Consider the following 20,205-nt stretch of genomic DNA (forward strand, 5'->3'; position numbering starts at 1 on the left):
CAAATCTGAGACACTAAAATAGCAGATAAATGAAAATTGGTTTTGTTAGACATGCTGAGTGGGCCTATGGGGATGCCTTTGTTTCTCAGTGGGCCATTAATCTTTTGTTTCTTAATTTACCGTTCTCTCAACAGTTTGCCCAGGTACATGCTCTCCTCTCTTGCTGTAACCCAGGCAAAGTAGAATCATAGAATCACAGAATAGTTAGGGTTGGAAAGAACCTTAAGATCATCTAGTTCTAACCCCCCTGCCATGGGCAGGGACACCTCACACTAAACCATACCACCCAAGGCTTTGTCCAACCTGGTCTTGAACACTGCCAGGGATGGAGCATTCACAACCTCCCTGGCCAACCCATTGCAGTGCCTCACCACCCTTACAGTAAAGAACTTCTTCCTTATATCCAATATCTGACTTTGAAAGCAGATCGGTTAAGTTTCTTCATAAACAGTACAGCTGGTTATAGGATAAAGGTCTGGGAGCTTTCAGAGACAGTCACCAGGACTCCACTGCAAAACTCAGCCTGCAAACTTTGCCACAGATAAAACGGGAGCCAGTGAGTTATCAGACAGGGGCCTAACACTGAGGAAGTGTCTAACAGGGACAGAAAGCAACACGAGCAACTGAAAGAAACTGGGGAGATTTGACATTCACAGCTTGTTTCACTGTGCAGAAAAGCACAGCCATTTAGAAACAACTGGAATGCTAGTATCTTACTGCACAGAAAAGGAGGAAACGTGAAATAGTGTAAAATGTGAAAACAAATGTGGTAAAACAAAACCACAGTAGAAGAGATATTGTAACCCACATGGAAACCAAACAGTGCTGATACTATGACACATGAAAGTCAGGGAGGTAAAGTAATACTGCCTGTTTACAATGTGGGAACCTAAAATAAAGAGAAATAAAAGGGAGGTAGCATGGGGTCCAAATCACCTCAAGTCGTGGTGCTGGTGGTAAATTCCTAAATAAAACAAGCAAACAAACAAACAAAACAACTATACTTACTTAAAACAGGAGGGAAAAGCTGTACAGAAGAATGCAGAACTGGGCAGATGGTATGTTTATATTTTGTTTATTGGTTATATTCAATAGCCTAAAAAAAATGGTTTAACTCACTAAAAATTATGGCTGCACCAATGGGAAGAATATAGTTTTATAGTTGTAAAGCTGATGTAAAAGTTGTATTTAAGTTCAAACACGATGGAAGGCACAGAACCAGGACCCCCTGATCAGAGATGGCCACAGGCACCATTTACTCAAATGTGCCTCAGCATTTAGCACTCCTACAGGTTAAAAGCACCACATCAGCATCCACATATCCCTTCATAAATTATCCATGCTAATTTAACATGTAAACCCCAAACCACTACTGCCATTTTTATCCTGGAAAGGCAAATAAGTGAAAGACCACAGCCTGATAACAGCTGATGAACAGCTGCATAGAAATTTTCTAGGCAGATGAGTTACGTGATGCTATCCATGATGATAGACGTAATAACACAAAGCTAAAGCATTTTATCAAATAGAAGCTAGTAGTGATCAGGCTGAGGGCTTGTGGGGAAAAAAGTGCAGATCAGATTCACTGGTAAAATAAGATACACAATTTGAAATTTGACAAGTGCAATGAGTACTGATACTGCACTCACAAGACCCAAATTCTGTAAATGCTACACATTTAGGGAAGCGTTATTTGAGGAAGTAAATGATATGTAAAAAGAGCATATATCACTTGATGAAAAAGATTACTTTTCTTAGCTGACTGTTAAATACAAGTGGTTTAAGTGCAGCAGTTGAACAAAGTAATTTCTTCTTAGTGATTGAATAGTAAATTAACTCCTACATGTTTAGTTACTGCACTTAAGGGTTGACAGCTGATAAATTCCTTTATTCAATTCCTTTTGCTTTCAATTCCAATCGAACCCGGTGCAGATAATCAGGATCAGGATAACCGAAGCTAGGAGAAGAAAAAAATAATACTTCTGCAATGAAGCACTTCACAGTTCTACAGAACCTTCTCATCCAAATCTCTTAGAACACTACAAATTTTATTCACTTCTTTCTTAATCTACAGAGAAAACAGATCCTATTTTGCAGATTAGAGAGGTAGTACATCTGTAAAGCTAAAAACTGAAGAAAAGGAACTGCTGAATTTGGTTGCTCAAACTGACACCAAGAACTTGATTTTCAAAGCTGCCAGCTGTCACACTTGAAAATGATAGGGCACTTAGGCATGCATCTTTGTAAAAATCAGAGGCAAAGCGTATCCAAGTGAGCATCCAAAACACAAATATAATAGCACCTCTGGATTTTAAGTAGTGCATCACCAAAAGTAAGTATGAAGCAACTGATAACAAGGGCGAGCAGCTGGGCAAAGGAAGCGATAAAGTAAAACTGGTACTTTCTGTCCTTTTATGAACCTAGCCTATTAAGGGGAATCTAGACATAAACCTTGAGAGCTTGCAAGAAGACACCTGCCCCTGAGAGGTTTAAACAAGCTTGAAAGAATTGTTCCAAGACTTCCTCTTGTCTCTGTAAGACTTTTCCCAGGAGCCAAATTTTACTGATATTAACTGCAGTTAATTGTATCTTTCAGAATGGCCAATGGTATGTGCATTAAGGGGTGGAATGTAGTGATGTGGACCAGAAGGCTGTTATACATTGAGGAATTAGTGATCCACAGTTCACTGAGGCAGGCCCAGGCCTGTGCCATGCTGTGCTGTGCTAGATGTGCAGCATGACCTTCAGGGCTGTGTTGTGCTGTGCACATGCCATGGCTGCGTGACAGACTCGGACAGCTCCCACTTGGTGCTGGTGATTACACCACCTGTGTATCCTTGCCTTTATCTAGAAGTGCAGCAAGTCCTCAAGAAATACTGAACAGAGTTTCTCTTCTACTAAGAAAATCCTACAATAGCTCAAACAACCAAAATGAGGTAACCCCTTGTACGGATGTGGTCGGCATGGCATCGTCTGCTCTGATCAGAAGCCCACTGAATGCTGTACAACTCAGGGTTCATAGCATCTAAAAGAACAGAACCATATCTATACTACAATCTCTTCTTGCTGTTAGCCTTCATATGTAGAATTTCAAATCACATTTTACAGAGTCTGAGTGCTGTCTTTACTGGGGTCATAACAGACCAGCACCTCCTGGTGCAAAACAGCAGGTAACAGAATTCCAACCTTCACTGCTATCAAGATCTTGCTGTTCTATACTATAAGTATTTTCTAACCAGAGCAGTTATTAACTGAATAGGTGCTTTACACAGCTCACTGGTGAATGAGTGGCATGTAGGGCAACAGAAGCCTGAGCTCATCCTGGTCAGCTGTTTGGACTGTTCAGTTGTCATTCAAGTCTGGATCCATAGAGCATTCCACAATCACTTTGTCAATGACAAAATCTGAATGCTCTAACATGGAAAATATTGAGGGTAACCTTCCTGACTCATTTAATAAATAAAATTACATGAAGAGCAATAAAATTACATAAAGAGAAGTCTACTTACTTGGTAGGTCCTCCCACCATGGAAGTTTTGTGGTGAATATCATTCCATGTGATAACATCTGTTGCACCAGTAGTACGTGATTCCCCCACTGTGAAAATCAATTTTTGGTTAAAGGCTTTTCTGAGGAGCTGCAGAATTTCTTGCCCTTCTTTATTGTCAGGTAAATAGGCTTTTCGAAAAGTTGAAGAATAATGTTTCCCTGGGTTTGGATGGTTGTTCTGTTTTGCAAAAAAAAAAAAGAAAAAAAAACAAAAAACAAAAACCCCATTGTATATTATAAATGTTTTGAAAGCATGAAAATGACACATCCCAGCTTTTGCAATACTTTTTATCCCGTCTTTGACTGAGGAGGACTGATTTTGAGGAGTTTTCTCGTTAGATGATTTCTTTCATAGAAGATTCATTCACATTTTCTTGTCAACACTCATGTATCCATTGTTATTTTAAAATTTGTTTTCTCATCTTTGCTCTCTGAAATGCATGTCACCCCACCCCTGACTTTTTCATTCATCCCATTTTTAGTCTTAGTCATGACTCTTAAGCACACACCATAAGCTGATATCTCACCTGAAAAGCTTACAAGCCAGCCCATTATTCATTTTGGCCCATTGGTGTCTGCAGCTAAGAGAATTCCCCAGAAAATACTCACTATACTCACAAAATGCTGTTTAAATGATATTACTCCATAGATTTCAGTTCAGTTATCCCCAGTGTGCAAACTACAGACAGGTAGCTCTGTCCTGCTGCAAATAAAATGGCTACTATTTAACTCCTACTGCATTACTTAATTGCACCCAAAAATACCGAATTAAATACTTGCAGATTTGTACAGAACAAAGAAATGTCTCTGCTGGAAGTGCATCAAAATGATAGGAAACCAGTTAATTTTATGTTCAATATTGGTTTTGCTGTGGGAAAAATCTCTTTTATAAATCTTTATACTTACAGTTTGAATACCACCTCGCATATTATATGTAATCTCAATAGTACCACAACTGGGATAACCAGGGAGAGCTGAAGACAGAATTCTACTTGACATTCTCCCCTCTGGCTGGTCTCCTCTCATGACTCCATAGAAAGTATTGCAAATAGGACAAGCTTGCTTGTAAGTCATGGCCTGGTCAATGCAACTTCTGCAAAATGCATGTTTGCACTTTCTCAGTGTTTCTTTGTTATTTATTATCTCCATGCAAATTGGACACGTATCTTTGTCATTTTCTTCTGTCTTTGCCTTAGCCTGTCCTTCAGAAGTAAGATTATTCTTTTGCCTGCCATTGTATTTCTTCTCAGATGCTCCTGTATCTTCTTGATAGCTGAGATCAGAGGTCAGTGGTGTCCTATTTTTACTTTGTGTTGAGTCTTCGATGGGAAGAAAGTTCATAATGTACTTTTCAGCATCAGAAAGATGGTTTGGTAAGCCAATTAACATCAATTTGTCTTCTTCCTTCTTAAGCTTTACATGCAGATTTTCCAGTTGTTTCCCATTAAGTAACATATTTAATCTTTTCTTCTGACCTTCTGAAAGCTTCAAGCTGATGAGTTTTTCTCTTAACATTGCAAAGGCACTCTGAAATGCATTGATGAAGCATTCAGTAGCATGCGAAGACATATCAAAAGTTTTGATCCTGGGCCTAAATATTATCAGCATCTTCTGGTCATATGAAACGTCTCTCTTTTCAATTGTGGTATCAAATTTGTCTTTAATGCCTTCAATTTCTTTGCTTAATATTGTCTCCAACAACTTAAACATAGAAGCATCAACTTCAATTCCATTCCTGTATTTGTACAGTTCAGATGATATTTTCAAATTCTTTTCAGCTTGGCTGTTTTCACCTTCCTCTGCTAGAATTTTTTTGGCAGCTAAAATCTCACTTGCGGGACCACGAAGTAGCAACAGATTCCCTTCCTCTTTGGCAAGAATATTACTAAACTTAGCATTTAATTTCACTATTATCTCACTTAATGTGTAGCTGTTCGCAATAGGAAGTTCTTCCTGTCTCAGATTTTCCACATTTTTCTGAAAAGTTCTGATGAAAAAATCACTAGCTTGTTGTATCAATGCAGGACTTCTATCAGAAATGAAGCTTACTGATGTGTTTCCATTGTACTGATCTTTACTTATTATACACACCCCAAAACGTTCACATAGTTCTTTGATTTGCTCTTTACAGGTATGACTGAAATATTCATAGAGAGCTGATGGAACTGTAAAGTCATTCACTTCTTCAGTATTCAGACCATTTTCATCTTTCAAACCATTCTTACTTTCAGAATGTGAAAAATCAAGGTTCGGCTCATTGCCTGAAAGGATATCCTTAAAGTAGCAATAAGCTTTTTCAATGTCTGCAAAATCTCCCGTCAGTTTCTCAGATCCATCAATATCAGGATTTCCTTCTCTCTTTAAATTTGGACATATAATGGTAATTCTCTTCCTTTGATGTTCAGTGAACATACTGGTATTCAGAGTCGCAGATACTGTAAGAAATATCTAAAAACATAAGAAGAAATCATTATTTATTTTTTATAAGGTTGTCTGCTTGCTGCTTCTATATTTTCAGTAAGGAAAAGCTCTGGTACATCTCAGTGGGGCCAGGTTACTATAGACAAATTTGCACATAGTATTTTCTGTCATGTATACTGACATTACACATATGTAAGTAAAGCAATTTGCTTCCAAGTCAGCAGCAAAAATGGAACTTATTAATGTCATCAGCATCGCAGGAACAAAGACAGTAACTTTGCTACTTTGAGAGTGTGACCAGTATCCTCTGCTCCTGACTTCCAGTTATGCAGTTAGCATAACTTACGCCATTTAATAAGACAAACAGCCATTCTCTGTAACTAAGCTGGTCACGTATTAGTTCCTTTCCCCTCTCATTATCATGCCCTGAAGGTCCTGTGCGTCAAGTAGATGGAGCAAACAGACTTCTTCTCCCTACAATCCTCAAGGTTCCTGAGCACCAGGCCAACTACTCCTCTCCTTACTGGCCTTGAAGCTAATCAGCATGCAGATCACTGTCTACAAAAGCAAGCAGTTACAAGTACCAGGTGGGAACCTGGATCACAACTGTTCCTGAACAGTGAGACCCGTGATCCTCCAGTGGCCAGGGATACCTCCACCATTCTCTGCTTTCTCTGAGAACTGAGCAAATGACTCATACTTTCATGTATTTTTTCAAGTCTAGATACATTACATCAATACAGCAAGCCAAGTACTAAGATTTGACATGGTCTGCAGAAGTGATTAGAAACCACAAGCTAAGATTTGCTGCGAAATTCAGTGCTATGCTATTTATAAAATTTTCCTACATGGATTCTGCATGTAGAAATCCTGTGCTATTCTGATCATTAATTCTATGCTATTTTAATCATAGAATCCTGTTAAAAAAATCAATCTTTAATTGTAACTATGACTTGGGGCCATCACCATTCTGCCAAGGTTCCCCAACAGAAACTGCCTGTCCCCTTCGTGTCTAGCAACAGAGCTACATGGTGTTTTAACAGAACATTTAATATTGCATTGATCTTTAATTATATTTTTAAAAAGTCATGCTTTGGTAACTCAGGGTTAAGGCAGAAAACCGGATTCTGAAAAATAAAAAGCATATTCACATCTTTACTTTGCACAGACAGAAGGATAGAGAAATTTGCAGTACACGGCTACAGATGCAAGGTAACCACTATTTAGTGATGCGCGGATAGACTCCACAACTTGTTAAAGTTGCAAAGTAGGTATGCCTTTTATTCAGCACTAAGGCGCACGGGGGATAACTCCTCCAAAAGCATGCACACCTCAGCATTGTTTCCCCTTTACATTTGTCCTCTAAAGTTATATATATGCATGAGGTTGCATAACACGCCTATACATATTCATGCCCTATTCCTGCTTTGTATTATAATGAGCTAAGAAGTCCTTTGCGCCTGCGCAGTGCCTCATAGTAGTCGTGAGGGAGGGTCTCGAGATGAAGTAAATGAGTCTTCCTCGAGCCTGAACTTTCCACCTCTGGTTGTTACGCATGCTCCCTGGAGGCTTGGTCTTTGTCCAAAGCGCAGAGCTAATTTCAGCCGGCCTAGGCATCCAAAGGACTAGAATCAAGTCATGGTCCCTACTTCTTAACAATAGCTATGTCCTTATATCTAGTTCTAGCATACACGGAGGCGTCCAAAGGACAGGAATCAAGACATGGTCCCTACTTCTTGACAGTAACTATGTCCTTATATCTTGTCCTAGCATAATCATGAGTGAGCAATGATATTGTTAAGTAAGATCTATCCCCTTGTACATTGCAAGTAGGATAAGCATGAGCAAGCAGTAACATTGTTAAGTAAGCGGTTTGACCTATCCCCTCGTACATTGCAAATATCATGTACAGTAAGCAGAGCAAGCAGTAACATTGTTAAGCAAGTGGCTCAACCCTAACCCCCCTGTACATTTGTTAACCCTTTGCATCATTAGCACATGCTATACCTGTTATACTACACAAAACAGGGTAAACCCTTTGGGGGCAGCTATCAGTCTCTCTGTAGAGTTATGTCCACATCATGTAACGCGTGGCCTGGCCCTACCCCATGTCCCTAACACACAGTTGGTCTTTTCTGCATAACTTCTAGTTCAAAGTGTCTGAAATGGTGCTGCACCAAATCAGAGCAGATATTTTTAACACTGAGGCAAAGGATGGAAGCAATTAGGGCTGTTGGAAGGTGCAAAATGTGCTGAAATAGTGTTAGAGGTCTATGTGGCAGGGAGGGATCCAAATCTTATACAATTCTTCCACCTTTTGGGAGCAATCCTCAGTGCATTCTATTTCCTGAAACCTACCAGGGTGCTGCTTTGAGGAACAGTGGTTGGCACATACCAAAGCCATGTTGGAGAGCATGCTGCCTGTTAGCATGTATGGATGACCTGTGGTACACCATTCCAAAGTCATCCCCATTTTATTGACTAAGATAATGTAACTGACATTGAACATTCTGTAACTTGAGTGAACATACTTGTCATGAACTATTGAAGCACAACATAAAGCAACACAAAGGACTTGTGAAACTACAAGCAGTCGTGGCACTGGCTGTTACTGCTCTCACTGGCATACCTTTTTAGTAATGACTTCTCTTGTGGGGTCTCCATGGCCTTTGGCTGCCTGCTGCTCCTGCTGAGCAGGTGGGGAAGAGCCGGAGAGGATGGGGCAGCTAGGGAATGCCTGCTTTGTAAACTGGCTTTTGCTCAGGTCTCCTTCTCCCCGCTGGATGACTACCTTCAGGTGCCTGGCACCGATTTCCACAACGTGATCCGTGCGAGATTCCACACTCTTCTTATCTGCAGTAATTTGGGGACAGACCGACAAGGCTGATAAAGTCACCTGACAGCTTGACTGCTACAAGTGGTTGTCACAGAGACCACCTGCCCCTTGCCCACCCAGTGGTGCCCATGGGAGCCATGGCCAGCCCCCTCACACGGTTACTCGGCGTCACGGCCTGCCTGCGAGCAGCCCTCCGGGGTGGCGGGGCTCAGCAGCCCCCTCACCCCTTCAGTACGGGCGGCGGGACCATGCGGAGCAGCGGATCCTGCCGCCTTAGAGCCGCACCGCCCGACCTAGCCCCTCTCCCCAAGCCCGTACGCACCTTGCTCCTGCTGGAAGAGCACCCAATAGGTGTTGGGCACAGGACCTGCTCGCACCTCGCACTCGCCGCCCCCCGACCTCTTCCCTGACTGGAAGTAGCTCTGGAGCTTGAGCAACACCTTCTCGCCGGCGTCGGGCGCGGGGCAGAGCCGCACCAGCAGCGGCGACACCGCCATAATGCCACTGCCGCCACCACCGCCCGCTTTCGCTTTCGTTTCCCGCTCCGTCGCTCGGGACCGCAGTTCTCCGCCCCGCGCCCTTCCCGAGACCGAAGCTGAGGGGGAACGGCCACGCCGCGCAGCTCCGGTTAATGGGGATCCTCCAGGTAACAGAGCGGGGCTGGAGGGGCGTGGAGAGCTCGGGGCTGGAGGCAGCACCCTAAGGGGTCAGGGGAGCTGCGGCTGGAGCTGCCTCTGCCCCTGTGCGAGGCGCCAGGCCGGGGCCTCCCTCACAGCTTTGCCACCGGGCTTCAGGCCCTGGGGAATAAACCAAAGCCCAAACGGAAAACCCCAAAGAAAGCTGTATAGCCATAGTGATAAGGTAAAAACCACCCCACTCTTTACCATTACTTTTTTTTTCCCCTAAAATAAGTGGTTTCAAAAACCCTTCTGAATACATGAATTCCATACTAAGAAAGAACTTGCTTGTGAGATTTAAGTGCAAGTCAAAGAGCCACAGAATTAGACAAAGATCAGCATAAGGTCTCCGTGGCATCATGAAATGAACGTATTAGCAAGTGTTCCTCAGCCAGTGTAGCTGTGAGTTACTGACTCTGCAGAGGCCTGGGGAACTCACCCTTGGACCTTGCTGGAAATCAGTAACAAAATGCTAAAATAAAATGCCCTGGAGAGGCCAGAAGGAGGCTTCTGTTGGGAGAGAATAAACAGTAAGCAAGTGAGAGAGGAAGAACAAGCAGCAGGAGGAGATGCATCTTAACCAGGCTTCCTCTTCAGGTAAACAGTAAGGCAAACTCAAATCCTCAAGTCACGGCAGGCTCAATGATATTATTGTAATCTTTTAGTGCTTAGTTGGGCTTTCTAAGCCTGTGAAAAAGGCAGAGAGATCAGACTCTGCCAAAAATTTGGTAGGTAATGAGAGTAGGATACAACTGAGAGCTATAAACAACACTTCTATATAAAAAGCAATGTTTTGACAGTAGCATCTTGTATTTCACTTCATATTATTCTGTATCCTAGGGCCAAGCATGGTAATGGACGAAGACAGCTTGATGATTCCCATCAATAAAGATGCCTGTGAAGCTCTTAAGAAAAGAGAGGACTGTCTAAGTAAACTTTTTTACAAAAAGTTTGCTTGTACATTGACCTTCAAAGATACAAAATGCACTGTTGAAGTATACAGGAAAAAAACAAAGCAGGGAATTGAGATTTCTGTTTGTAAGGATGATCTCACAAGACACAAGGCTGATGCTTTGGTGAATTCAGCCAATAAATTTCTTAATCATTCAGGAGGCCTTGCTTTAGCCCTTGTGAATGCTGGAGGGCTAGAAATACAAGCAGAAAGCAATCATTATATTCAAAAGCATGGAAAACTCGCAGCTGGCAAAATAGCAGTGACAGGTGGAGGGAAGCTCCCTTGTAAAAAAATCATTCATGCAGTTGGCCCATTGTGGGTTGTTTCTGAAAAGGAAAGATGTTGTGACCTACTTCAGGAAGCTATTTGGAATGTTCTGAGGTATGTTACTGTTCCAAAAAATGGTATAAAATCTGTGGCTATCCCAGCAGTGAGTTCAGGTATTTTTTGCTTCCCAGTCAATTTGTGTGCTCAAGTGATTGTAATGGCTATTAAGGAATTTATCGAGTCCAGTCCACCAAGCTGTCTCAGGGAAATCCGCCTGGTGAACCCTTACGAGCCTATAGTTGAAGAAATTAAGAAGGCCTGTGAAAAGTTTTTGGGTGATACCAGTTCACTTGAGGAAACACTTTCAACTTCATCAAGCCAGCTTTCAACTTACATCAGGCATGGAGGTGTTCACTTGAGCGTCGTAAGAGGTGTCCTTGAAGAGCAGAAGGTAAGTCTGTCCCATGATAAGCTGAACAAGAAGTTGCCTCACAATCCTTGCAGCATTTGGAGCCCAAGAGTTCAGAACGCATATTGATCCACTAAGCAGTTATCTTCTCAGCCTGATGAGAAATTACAAATGGCGAATATGTTATAGTGGCAAGGAGTTGTTGGTTTTGTTTGCTGGTTTTTGGTGGGGTTTTTTGTTATGTTTGTTTGCTTGCTTGCTTGTTTATCTAAATGGGTATTAAAAATCAGAAAGTTTTTATTTCTTTTTTGTATACATTCTGTTATGGCATTATAGGAAGCAGCTAAAGATTGGATGATTAATAACAACTTATCCCTATGCTAAGGTTTATCTTATTATAACATCATGGGAGTTCACATTTTATCATGCATTCCCTAAAAGTCTACTCTTATCTTTTGTCTTGCTTTTTTTTTCTGTAATTTATGTTCTCATAGATGCCACTGCTGGAGTTAGCAAACACTGCAACAGCTGAAAATAACTTACACAGATGATGTGCATCTTACCTTTAAAGAGCGCGTCATTGAAATTGATTCATTTAACTTCTTAGCTACAAAATATGAGGCAAAATATATGATCTTAGTCATAGTAATCCCACAGAGCTCTTAGACCAGAAGCTGTGTCACAGGGATGGCATTTAGCCATTCCTTTAAAAATACAGTATTTGCTAAATGCAAATCGTAGCTTCTATTTTAAAGAAGTATCTTAATTGAACAGAAGTTAATTTTCTTGATGTGACAGTGAAAGATCACAAAGTTGCCACTGTGGCAATATTATTGCCACTGTGTAATATTATTAAGCAATTATACAGCAATTGCAATTATACAGCATTGGAAAATACCACATACCTTCAAGACTATGAGGAAAATCTGCTCCAAAGTCTTATAACTCTACAAAATCTTCAACAATTAAAAAAGCCAGAACAACTGCTGTTATCAGCATTCTGAAAACAAGATTTTTGCATTTTGCATATTTAATTTGAAATACAAGAGACCTGTGGGAATCTAGTCTTTCCACTGGAATTTGAAGCAATCATAGCTTTGGAGTTCCCTTGTGTGCACTGACCCCACTAGTCTGGTGACTACTGTAGCAGGGGGAGTGTCAGCAAGGGCTGGGATATCAGCCACAGCCATGTTCTCTCCTGCTTGTTGATAATTGGCTGCAGAATTGCACGTGGTGAGGCACGTATGGGTCACTTCCATAGCTGCAGTAATAATTCTGCTGAACACACTCAAAAGACTGGAATGGGTCTTGTGCACGCTGTTGGCTTCTGAAAAAAAAAATGTAGGCATTTACTGCCACTAGAATGTGCGTACTTTGATGTATTCCAGCGCTGTTCTTAGTAATAAGCAGTGCTTATTAGCAGTGTTTGAATCTTTCAAACAGCTGATGTGCTGATGTGCTGCAGCCACACTTTTTTTAAATGAATTGTTCCTAGAAAGAGTGCTCTCTATAGTAGCAAAGCTTGTGTATTGTAAACTTGAATTATACTGAAACTTTGCTCTTTTTTGCCAGACTACAGATGTTGTTAATTTTGTATCTGTGAATGGTGAGCCTTCCTCTCCAGTTGCAAGAACACTGCTGCAAAAAGCAGGTTCAGCTCTTCAGGATGAACTTAAGTCCCATCTTAAAGATCTTTCGTCTTATAAAATTTTACGAACAAGAGGCTATAATCTGCCCTGTGAGTTTGTGCTGCACACTGTATGGCCACAATACCACCACCCGGTGTTACTGTGTGAGGTAATAATCAGTTCGATTGGTTTTTAATTAATTTTCATCTTGAGTGATGTGGGGACTAAAGCAGTTGCTTTCCATGTAGGAATTAAAAGCTGCAGTGACCAGATGCCTGCATTATGTTCGGGACTGCCAGTCTCCCTCAGTTTCTTTTCCAGCAAATGGCATTTGCTCATCGATGCTGCCTATTGGTGTAATGGCACAGAGCATGATTGAAGAGGTTTTAAATTTTGCCAGGGCACAGCCTGAGAAGAAGATAGATGTGCAGTTTGTCCTTTGCCCAGATGACAATGATGGTTATCAGGTAACAAATATGTTATTAACTACTAATAATGAAAACCCCAAACTGTAAAAATATTCTCATAGATGACTACAGATTAAGAAAATCTGAATTCTGTGCTACTTAAAATGTTTGTGAGCAGCAAGTCCATTAATGAAACTATTTCTGTCGTTAACAGGTATTACTGATCTTTACGGATCTTTATCTTCACTAAACCCAAAGTTATCACTCTGTGGTTTGATAAACAAGGGGAAGGAGCTCTGAAATTCTCATGTCTGTCAGCAAATTTATAAGAAAGTGTCTACTCTTAACTCATTAAAGAATGAACTTATTCCTCCTTGGGAAATTTCTTTAACCATTTTATTATTTTCTTTTGCATGACACTCCTAGGGCAAAACACTATTAACATGTTTTATGATCTAGTGTGATAGAAAGGTTGCTAACAGACAGTGGGTAATTTTAACTGCAGTGGGCCATTTTCCACCTTGAATGTTTAGCTGATGTGATTAATACATACATGTTTTAGATAGCTATAAAAGTAGAGTTTGCTTTTGTCCCCATTTAACTTCAACCATTCATTGTTTCAGCTTGGTCCAAGAACTAGGTGGAGGGCAGTTGGAACTATATGATCTTTAAGGTTCCTTCCAATGCAAACCATTCTATGATTTCATGATTCCAAGATCAGATCTGTCTTCTGTAACTGTCTCATAAACTCTAAAGAAAGCTGTATGTGCTTCTCACTTAATCCCTTGATAATCAGGGCAAATCAAACTCTTTTTGCTGAAAAAAAGGAGAGGCAATTTGCCAGATGCCAAATCCACTGCCTAGCAGAGTAGCACTTCTCAGAGGCTTTCCGTGTGTGATCATGAAGAGGAGTTTTGAGGTAAAGGTAGAGGAATAGTTTGGATTTTAAAACTGAGTAAGGATTCCTCAGCATTAAACTGCAACTCCTTCCCCTCTACTCTGCCCTGGTGAGACCCCATCTGGAGTATTGTGTCCAGTTCTGGGCCCCTCAGTTCAAGAAGGACAGGGAGCTGCTGGAGAGAGTCCAGCGCAGGGCAACAAAGATGATTAAGGGAGTGGAACATCTCCCTTATGAGGAAAGACTGAGGGAGCTGGGTCTCTATAGTTTGGAGAAGAGGAGACTGAGGGGTGACCTTATCAGTGTCTATAAATATATAAAGGGGGAGTGTCACGAGGACGGAGCCAGGCTCTACTCAGTGGCAAACAATGATAGGACAAGGGGTAATGGGTACAAACTGGAACACAAGAGGTTCCACTTAAACTTGAGAAGAAACTTCTTCTCAGTGAGGGTGACGGAACACTGGAACAGGCTGCCCAGGGAGGTTGTGGAGTCTCCTTCCCTGGAGACATTCAAAACCCGCCTGGACGCATTCCTGTGTAACATTATCTAGGTGTTCCTGCTCTGGCAGGGGGATTGGACTAGATGATCTTTCGAGGTCCCTTCCAATCTCTAACATACTGTGATACTGTGATACTGTGTAACATCTTTGTGTAGTGTGGTTCCATGAGTTCCACATATCCCACATAACAAGCAGTTGTTAAAAGTGTCATTCAGTGTATAAGGGGTGTCTTACCTTAGGAGATGTAGAAGAACAGGAATGCTTTTGGTACTGTCAGCAATAAAATCTGGGGGAAATGCTGACAAATGCCCACTGTCAATAATTTCAGAACTGGGGGGAAGCAGCTGTAAACTGCTTATCTATTGGAGTTTTGAGAAATTGTGTATTTGACAACAGAGATTTCAAACTGCTCCTAAATGTTTTTCTTCCAAGGTTTTCCAGAGAAAATTTTATTCAGAGACACAGAAACTGGGAAAAAATCAGTATTACAACAGAAGTGATCATTTGAGTAAGTAATGGGCAGAAAGGGCATTTCAAGTAAATGAGCATTCCAGATTTGAGAATCCGAAATCACCTTCCTTTAGAAAGAACTCAGTGTTTGCATATGTGTCTTGGGGGAAGGAGGAGGCAAAAATGTGAGCGCTTTGCATTTTTACATTGATGGCAACAGAACTGGCCACTCCCTTATAAGATTTTAAACATAAAAATCATTGTCTCTGCTTAACCTGTTAGAAGTCATTTAGTGGAAGGCAAACGAATTCTGCATGTGTGTTTTGGTCTGGTTTTGTTGTTTAGTTGGTTTGTTGTGTTTTTTTTTTTCCTGGAAACCTTATCTCCTGGTATCCAAACTCTCTTCTGTTTTGGGCATACCAGACGAGCAGTGTGTTTCCTGCACACTGCATCTTGGATTACACATAGGAAATTGTGACAGCGCTTGAAAGCTCTTCACTCTTCCAGTGCACTTCTAAAAAGAAAATTTCTTTCAGGTACAGAGTCAGGCAGTCAAAGTGTAAAAGAGGCTGCAAATAATGAGCCTGCTATTGAACTTAAAGGGAACATACACATAGCATTGAAAGCGGCAGAATCATGGATCCGAAGCATGATACGAATTGAGGGAAGTCACCATGCTGTTATTGAAAACAACTACATTTTTAGCCTTGGTAGAAAGGAGTTTGCAGATTTGTCTCGAAAGCATCATCCTAGTGTATGTGTATCAGAAGTGGTGAAAGGTGGCAAAGCAAGACTGGAATTTTGTGGCCCTCCCGACGCTGTGATTGATGCAGTGCTCGCAACTGAAAAGTTACTGCTTCATATACAAGAGGAGACTACAGCCAAACAAAAGGAACTGCTGTACTTAATGGGTATGTAAACAAGTGTCTAATGAAGTAACTAAAGTAAGTGCTTAAATAAGGTCAAGTATGAAGCAGTATCTGTGTATTGCTGAGAGTGGACAGACATGCATTCAGTTCACACACATACTGAGCATAGCTTTAATTACTAATATTACTGTACTTCTATCTGTGAGCCCCTGAAAGACCATTTGTTAACTTTGATCACCTTCTTGGCAGTATTTCCAGTTGGGCACAGCTTATAGAAGGGCTGGCCATCATTGTATAGCCAACCCTAACTGGCTTCCTCCAGGACAGCATCACTTCACAGCCTGGCCACTGGTGACTGACAAGATTTGCACTTGATAAACACGTACCTTTGCTGAGCTCTTTTGCTAGCTGCAGCTGAACCCTTGTTGCAGGACCAACCTTGGCCATGTTCTGCAGAGTCCTTCACTTTCCTTGAGGATGATAAGGGGGCTGCAGCACCTCCCATACAAAGACAGGCTGAGAAATTTGTGGCTGGTCAGCCTGGAGAAAAGGCTGCTTGGAGACCTCACAGCAGCCTTCAAGTATCTGAAGGGGGCCTACAGGGATGCTGGAGATGACTCTTCATTAGGGACTGTAGTGATAAGACAAGGGGCAATGGGTTTAAACTGAAACAGGGGAAGCTCACTTTAGATACAAGGAAGAAGTTATTTACTGTTAGGGTGGTGAGGCACTGGAATGGGTTCCCCAAGAAGTTGCAAATGCTCCATCCTTGGCAGTGTTCAAGGCCAGGTTGGACAGAGCCTTGGGTAACATGGTTTAGTGGGAGGTGTCCCTGCCCATGGCAGGGGTGCTGGAACTAGATGATCTTAAGGCCCTTTCCAACCCTAACCATTCTATCATTCTATGATTAAGTTAAGTTGATAGAAGTAGTGCATTACAGAAAGCTGTTGAGTGATCAATTTTTGTCTCATGTTCGTATAGTCATTCAATACAGATATCATTATATAAAAGTTGGGCTGTGGAGAGATGTAATGGAGAAGATAAATTGTTTTCAGGTTTGTTGTTTTTTTAATTCCCTCTCTGGTTTCTTTAATAAACATAGAAAAAAAATATATATATCAGTCCCTTTCGGTATTAGCCTCTTCAGAGAATATTTCACATTATTTCTTTTTAACCAAACTACAAAACTAAAGTATTGAATCTCTGGATCCCTCCTCATTGCCTGTACCTCAGATATTATGACCTGTGAAAATTTTACTCCCTTTTTTGTATCTAGGCCAAGCAGGACACCTTCACAAGACAGATACTACTAATACTACAAATACTACTAAATGCATCCAGATTTCACTGGTAGAATCACACCTTCAGGAGTTTAAAGACAGAGAGAAAGAGTTTGAAAAAGCTGGGCTTTGTGTTCTCAAGGTAAAGAGGGTATTCATGGTAAAAAATAAATCTCAGCTGATATATTTGAACCAAACATGCTTAAAAAACTCAGGTGAACTATTTCAATATATTGCTTTTAAAAGCTGAGATCAGCCTAATCCTTGAAACAGATGTAGTCTTTACTGCAAATTAAAAAGTATTTTAAAACATAAAGCAAATCCAAAAGTGTGGTTAAATTCTGAGAAGTCCTTTTAACTGTATTGTATATTCTGTTTCTTATTTCATGCTTCAAATGTTCCTTTGTAGGACTCTAGAGAGAGATTGGTATGTTAGAATGAGCAGACTCTAGAGAAAGATGAGATTGGTATGTTAGAATGAGCACAATATTCCAGGACACTAATGCAGCATGTCTGTTTTCTTCTTGGACATGGAATAGTGGTGTGATTCTTTTTCTGTGGATCAGTTGCACACTTCGAATACCTGATCTGCTCTGTGGTCAGTGCCTTTAAGCTAAAACAAAAGTTCTGCCACTATGGAACATAGCCTGACCAAGAGCACTTACGAATTTCATGGATATTGGTCTCTGCTAATACTACACTATTATTTATGTTACAGATTGAAAAGATACATAATCCTCTTTTATCTGCTGCATTCCAACAAATGAAAAAAAAAGTAGAAGAAAACCAGTATACCTATCAAATAACACACAAGTTGTACCAGTATGTTCCAGTGCAGTTCTGTAGCTTGGTGTGCCAGACTGGGTTTCACAGGATGTATTCTCCACCAACAGGTAATAATTTGCTTTGGCATCTTTAATCAAAATGAACATAGTGACTGACTACTGAAGTTGGATTAAAACCAGAAAAAATGGCATTCCTAAACAAGAACTGTTTCTTACATGCATTTAGTCATATGAGCTTACTTTTTTATCTGTGGTAAGATTTTCCTTCCTGATATTGTAAAGTCAGTAAGGCTCTGGGAGGACAAACAGGATTCTAGCCTAGCAGACACTGCTGACAGAATTTACATAGACATAATGCCAGGTCCATGTTTTCTTTTATTGTGTCACTTTTTAAAGTCAGAAGTCAGCATCTCTACTTGCTGCACCTTGATGTTTTAAAACATGTTCAAAGGAATCACGGACTAATTGAGGCTGGAAAGTACTTTTGAGGATCATGTAGGCTAACCCCCTGCTCAGATCAGATGCAGTCAGAATTTGACTGAACAGACTGCCATTCAAACTAGAGTATGCTTAGGAAGAAAGTTGTGGTGTCTGTGAAGTACTGTAGTAGACAGACATTTCCAGAAATGGAAAGGATAAGCATTTAGTGCTTCATTCTGCAGTAGGTGAAGGGTCTGGTATTTTGCTGGTCAAATGCAGAACTGGGATCTCAGACAATGAACTGTTCAAAAAGGGAGGTTTGCCTTTCCTTGTCTATGCATATATGTGGCACATTTTCACCCTTTCAAAGTAATAAATAGGATGGTGGTCTCATTTAATTTCTTTGCACTTTTCCAGGCCATACAGTGATAGCATTTTTATACAGCATTCTTCTTAAAAATCTCAAAGCTTTTATTTTGTAGCTTATATTATTAAAATCTTGCCGCCTTATCAGAGTCCTTAGTACATGCTGACTGAAGTGTTTATATAAATACATTATATCTTGATGTTTCTATCACTGCATTAACAGTTAAATCTGAATGGTCATTGCTGGAGCAGAAGTTAAATCAGAATGGCCATCAGCTGTCACTGCTCATGATTCTAGTGGGAGGCCAGTGCTAGCATTAGAGCCACTTAATGCATATTTACTTGTGAGAGGATGGCACACATTCAGCTATAATGTAAATGCAGTAACATGTAATACTGAATCAAGAAGCAGACTTTTAGTACCAACACCCCACAACAATCGATTGTTAAAGGCTTTTATTTTTCTAAAAATTTTTCTTTCTTTTTCCAGAACAAAAATACGGAGCTGGCATCTACTTTAAAAGGAACCCGAAAAGTCTAACTGAGGGTAAAAACACACAGGAAACAGACTCTAAAATGTATGTGTTTGAGGCTGAGGTACTAACAGGCTTATACACTAAAGGCAACTCATCTTATATTATGCCACCAGCAGTGGAGGGGGATGCCATTAAGGTATACGACAGCTTGGTAGATGATGTAAGTAATCCTGACACCTTTGTCATCTGCAACAGTGCTCAGGCCCTTCCAAGATATTTGTTGACTTGTAAGGAAACCAGCAGTATCCTGAATTAGACCTGTAGCTATTGTGAAGCCCCCTCAGAACTGGGTCTGGTACTTCTGGTACTTTGGTAGAAGATGTTCTTCGTGTGATCAAAGTGCCTTGTGCAAAGTGCTCTGAAATATCCATAAACAAATGAAGTAAGTCAATATGTTAAGAAGGTCAGAACAAAACTATCTGTGAATGGAAGCAGAAGGAAAAGCATCACAAAATACAGTCTAACATTTATCTGGTCATTTACTTTATGCCTTAGAATGTTCTTAGCATGTGACTATACACCTGATGTTTCCATAGGTTGTTATTCTTTCATTACATTTTCATAATCTGCGATATTCTGTATGTTTGTGAAACCCAAGAAATCTTGGTTGTGCCTTTAATTCCTATTTTTTCTTCTGACTTAAACATGTAAATGTATGAGGTCAAAGCTATTTCTGACTCTGGGACATGCTATTAAATGCCCATAGTTATGGTGAGTGTGAGCCAATACTTCATGCTTTCTCACAGTAGTTGCTATTACAGTTTTTATTAGTTAGATATTCCAAGTATTGTAGACACATGTATTCAAAATAAAAAGTATGACTGATACTATCGGCTAACCTGTTATTTTTCCATATAATCTTAAGAACATGACTTGACTGAGCTTCAAATTTCGCAGTGGCACTGAATCTCACAAAGGCTACAGAACAGTAGAGAACTCATTCAAGCTAC

At 40.6% G+C, this 20,205-nt stretch overlaps 2 protein-coding genes and 1 long non-coding RNA gene across 6 annotated transcripts in view; 1 reads left to right on the forward strand and 2 right to left on the reverse strand.

Annotated features, from left to right (window-relative positions):
• Positions 1–9,303, reverse strand: part of LOC130610309 (protein mono-ADP-ribosyltransferase PARP14-like) — a 29,051-nt gene extending 19,748 nt beyond the window's left edge. For all 4 annotated transcript variants that reach the window (XM_057430061.1, XM_057430060.1, XM_057430062.1 and 1 more), the window contains exons 1-4: positions 9,129–9,303; positions 8,600–8,823; positions 4,456–5,997; positions 3,510–3,597 (exon numbers count right to left, since the gene is read on the reverse strand). In XM_057430061.1, the coding sequence (XP_057286044.1) occupies positions 3,510–3,597; positions 4,456–5,997; positions 8,600–8,823; positions 9,129–9,303 (2,029 nt within the window). The remainder of the gene's footprint in view (positions 1–3,509; positions 3,598–4,455; positions 5,998–8,599; positions 8,824–9,128) is intronic.
• A 1-nt stretch (position 9,304) lies between these two features.
• On the forward strand, positions 9,305–19,511 carry PARP9 (poly(ADP-ribose) polymerase family member 9). Its single transcript, XM_057430104.1, has 9 exons — positions 9,305–9,452; positions 10,324–11,156; positions 12,687–12,911; positions 12,991–13,209; positions 14,982–15,057; positions 15,536–15,910; positions 17,145–17,290; positions 17,867–18,041; positions 19,210–19,511. Exons 1-9 carry the CDS (start codon positions 9,305–9,307, stop codon positions 19,509–19,511), a joined length of 2,499 nt encoding a protein of 832 aa, XP_057286087.1.
• On the reverse strand, positions 13,969–15,345 carry LOC130610327 (uncharacterized). The gene is made up of 2 exons (XR_008975030.1): positions 14,693–15,345; positions 13,969–14,141 (listed from the first exon to the last, which is right to left on the reverse strand). It is a non-coding gene; the product is annotated as an uncharacterized LOC130610327 (long non-coding RNA).
• Positions 19,512–20,205: the final 694 nt, after the last annotated feature.

This window comes from Pezoporus wallicus, unplaced genomic scaffold, assembly GCF_028554395.1.
Source record: "Pezoporus wallicus isolate ANWC-B61680 ecotype Strahan unplaced genomic scaffold, APGP_CSIRO_Pwel_v1 contig_5261, whole genome shotgun sequence".
NCBI classification, from domain to species: domain Eukaryota; kingdom Metazoa; phylum Chordata; class Aves; order Psittaciformes; family Psittacidae; genus Pezoporus; species Pezoporus wallicus.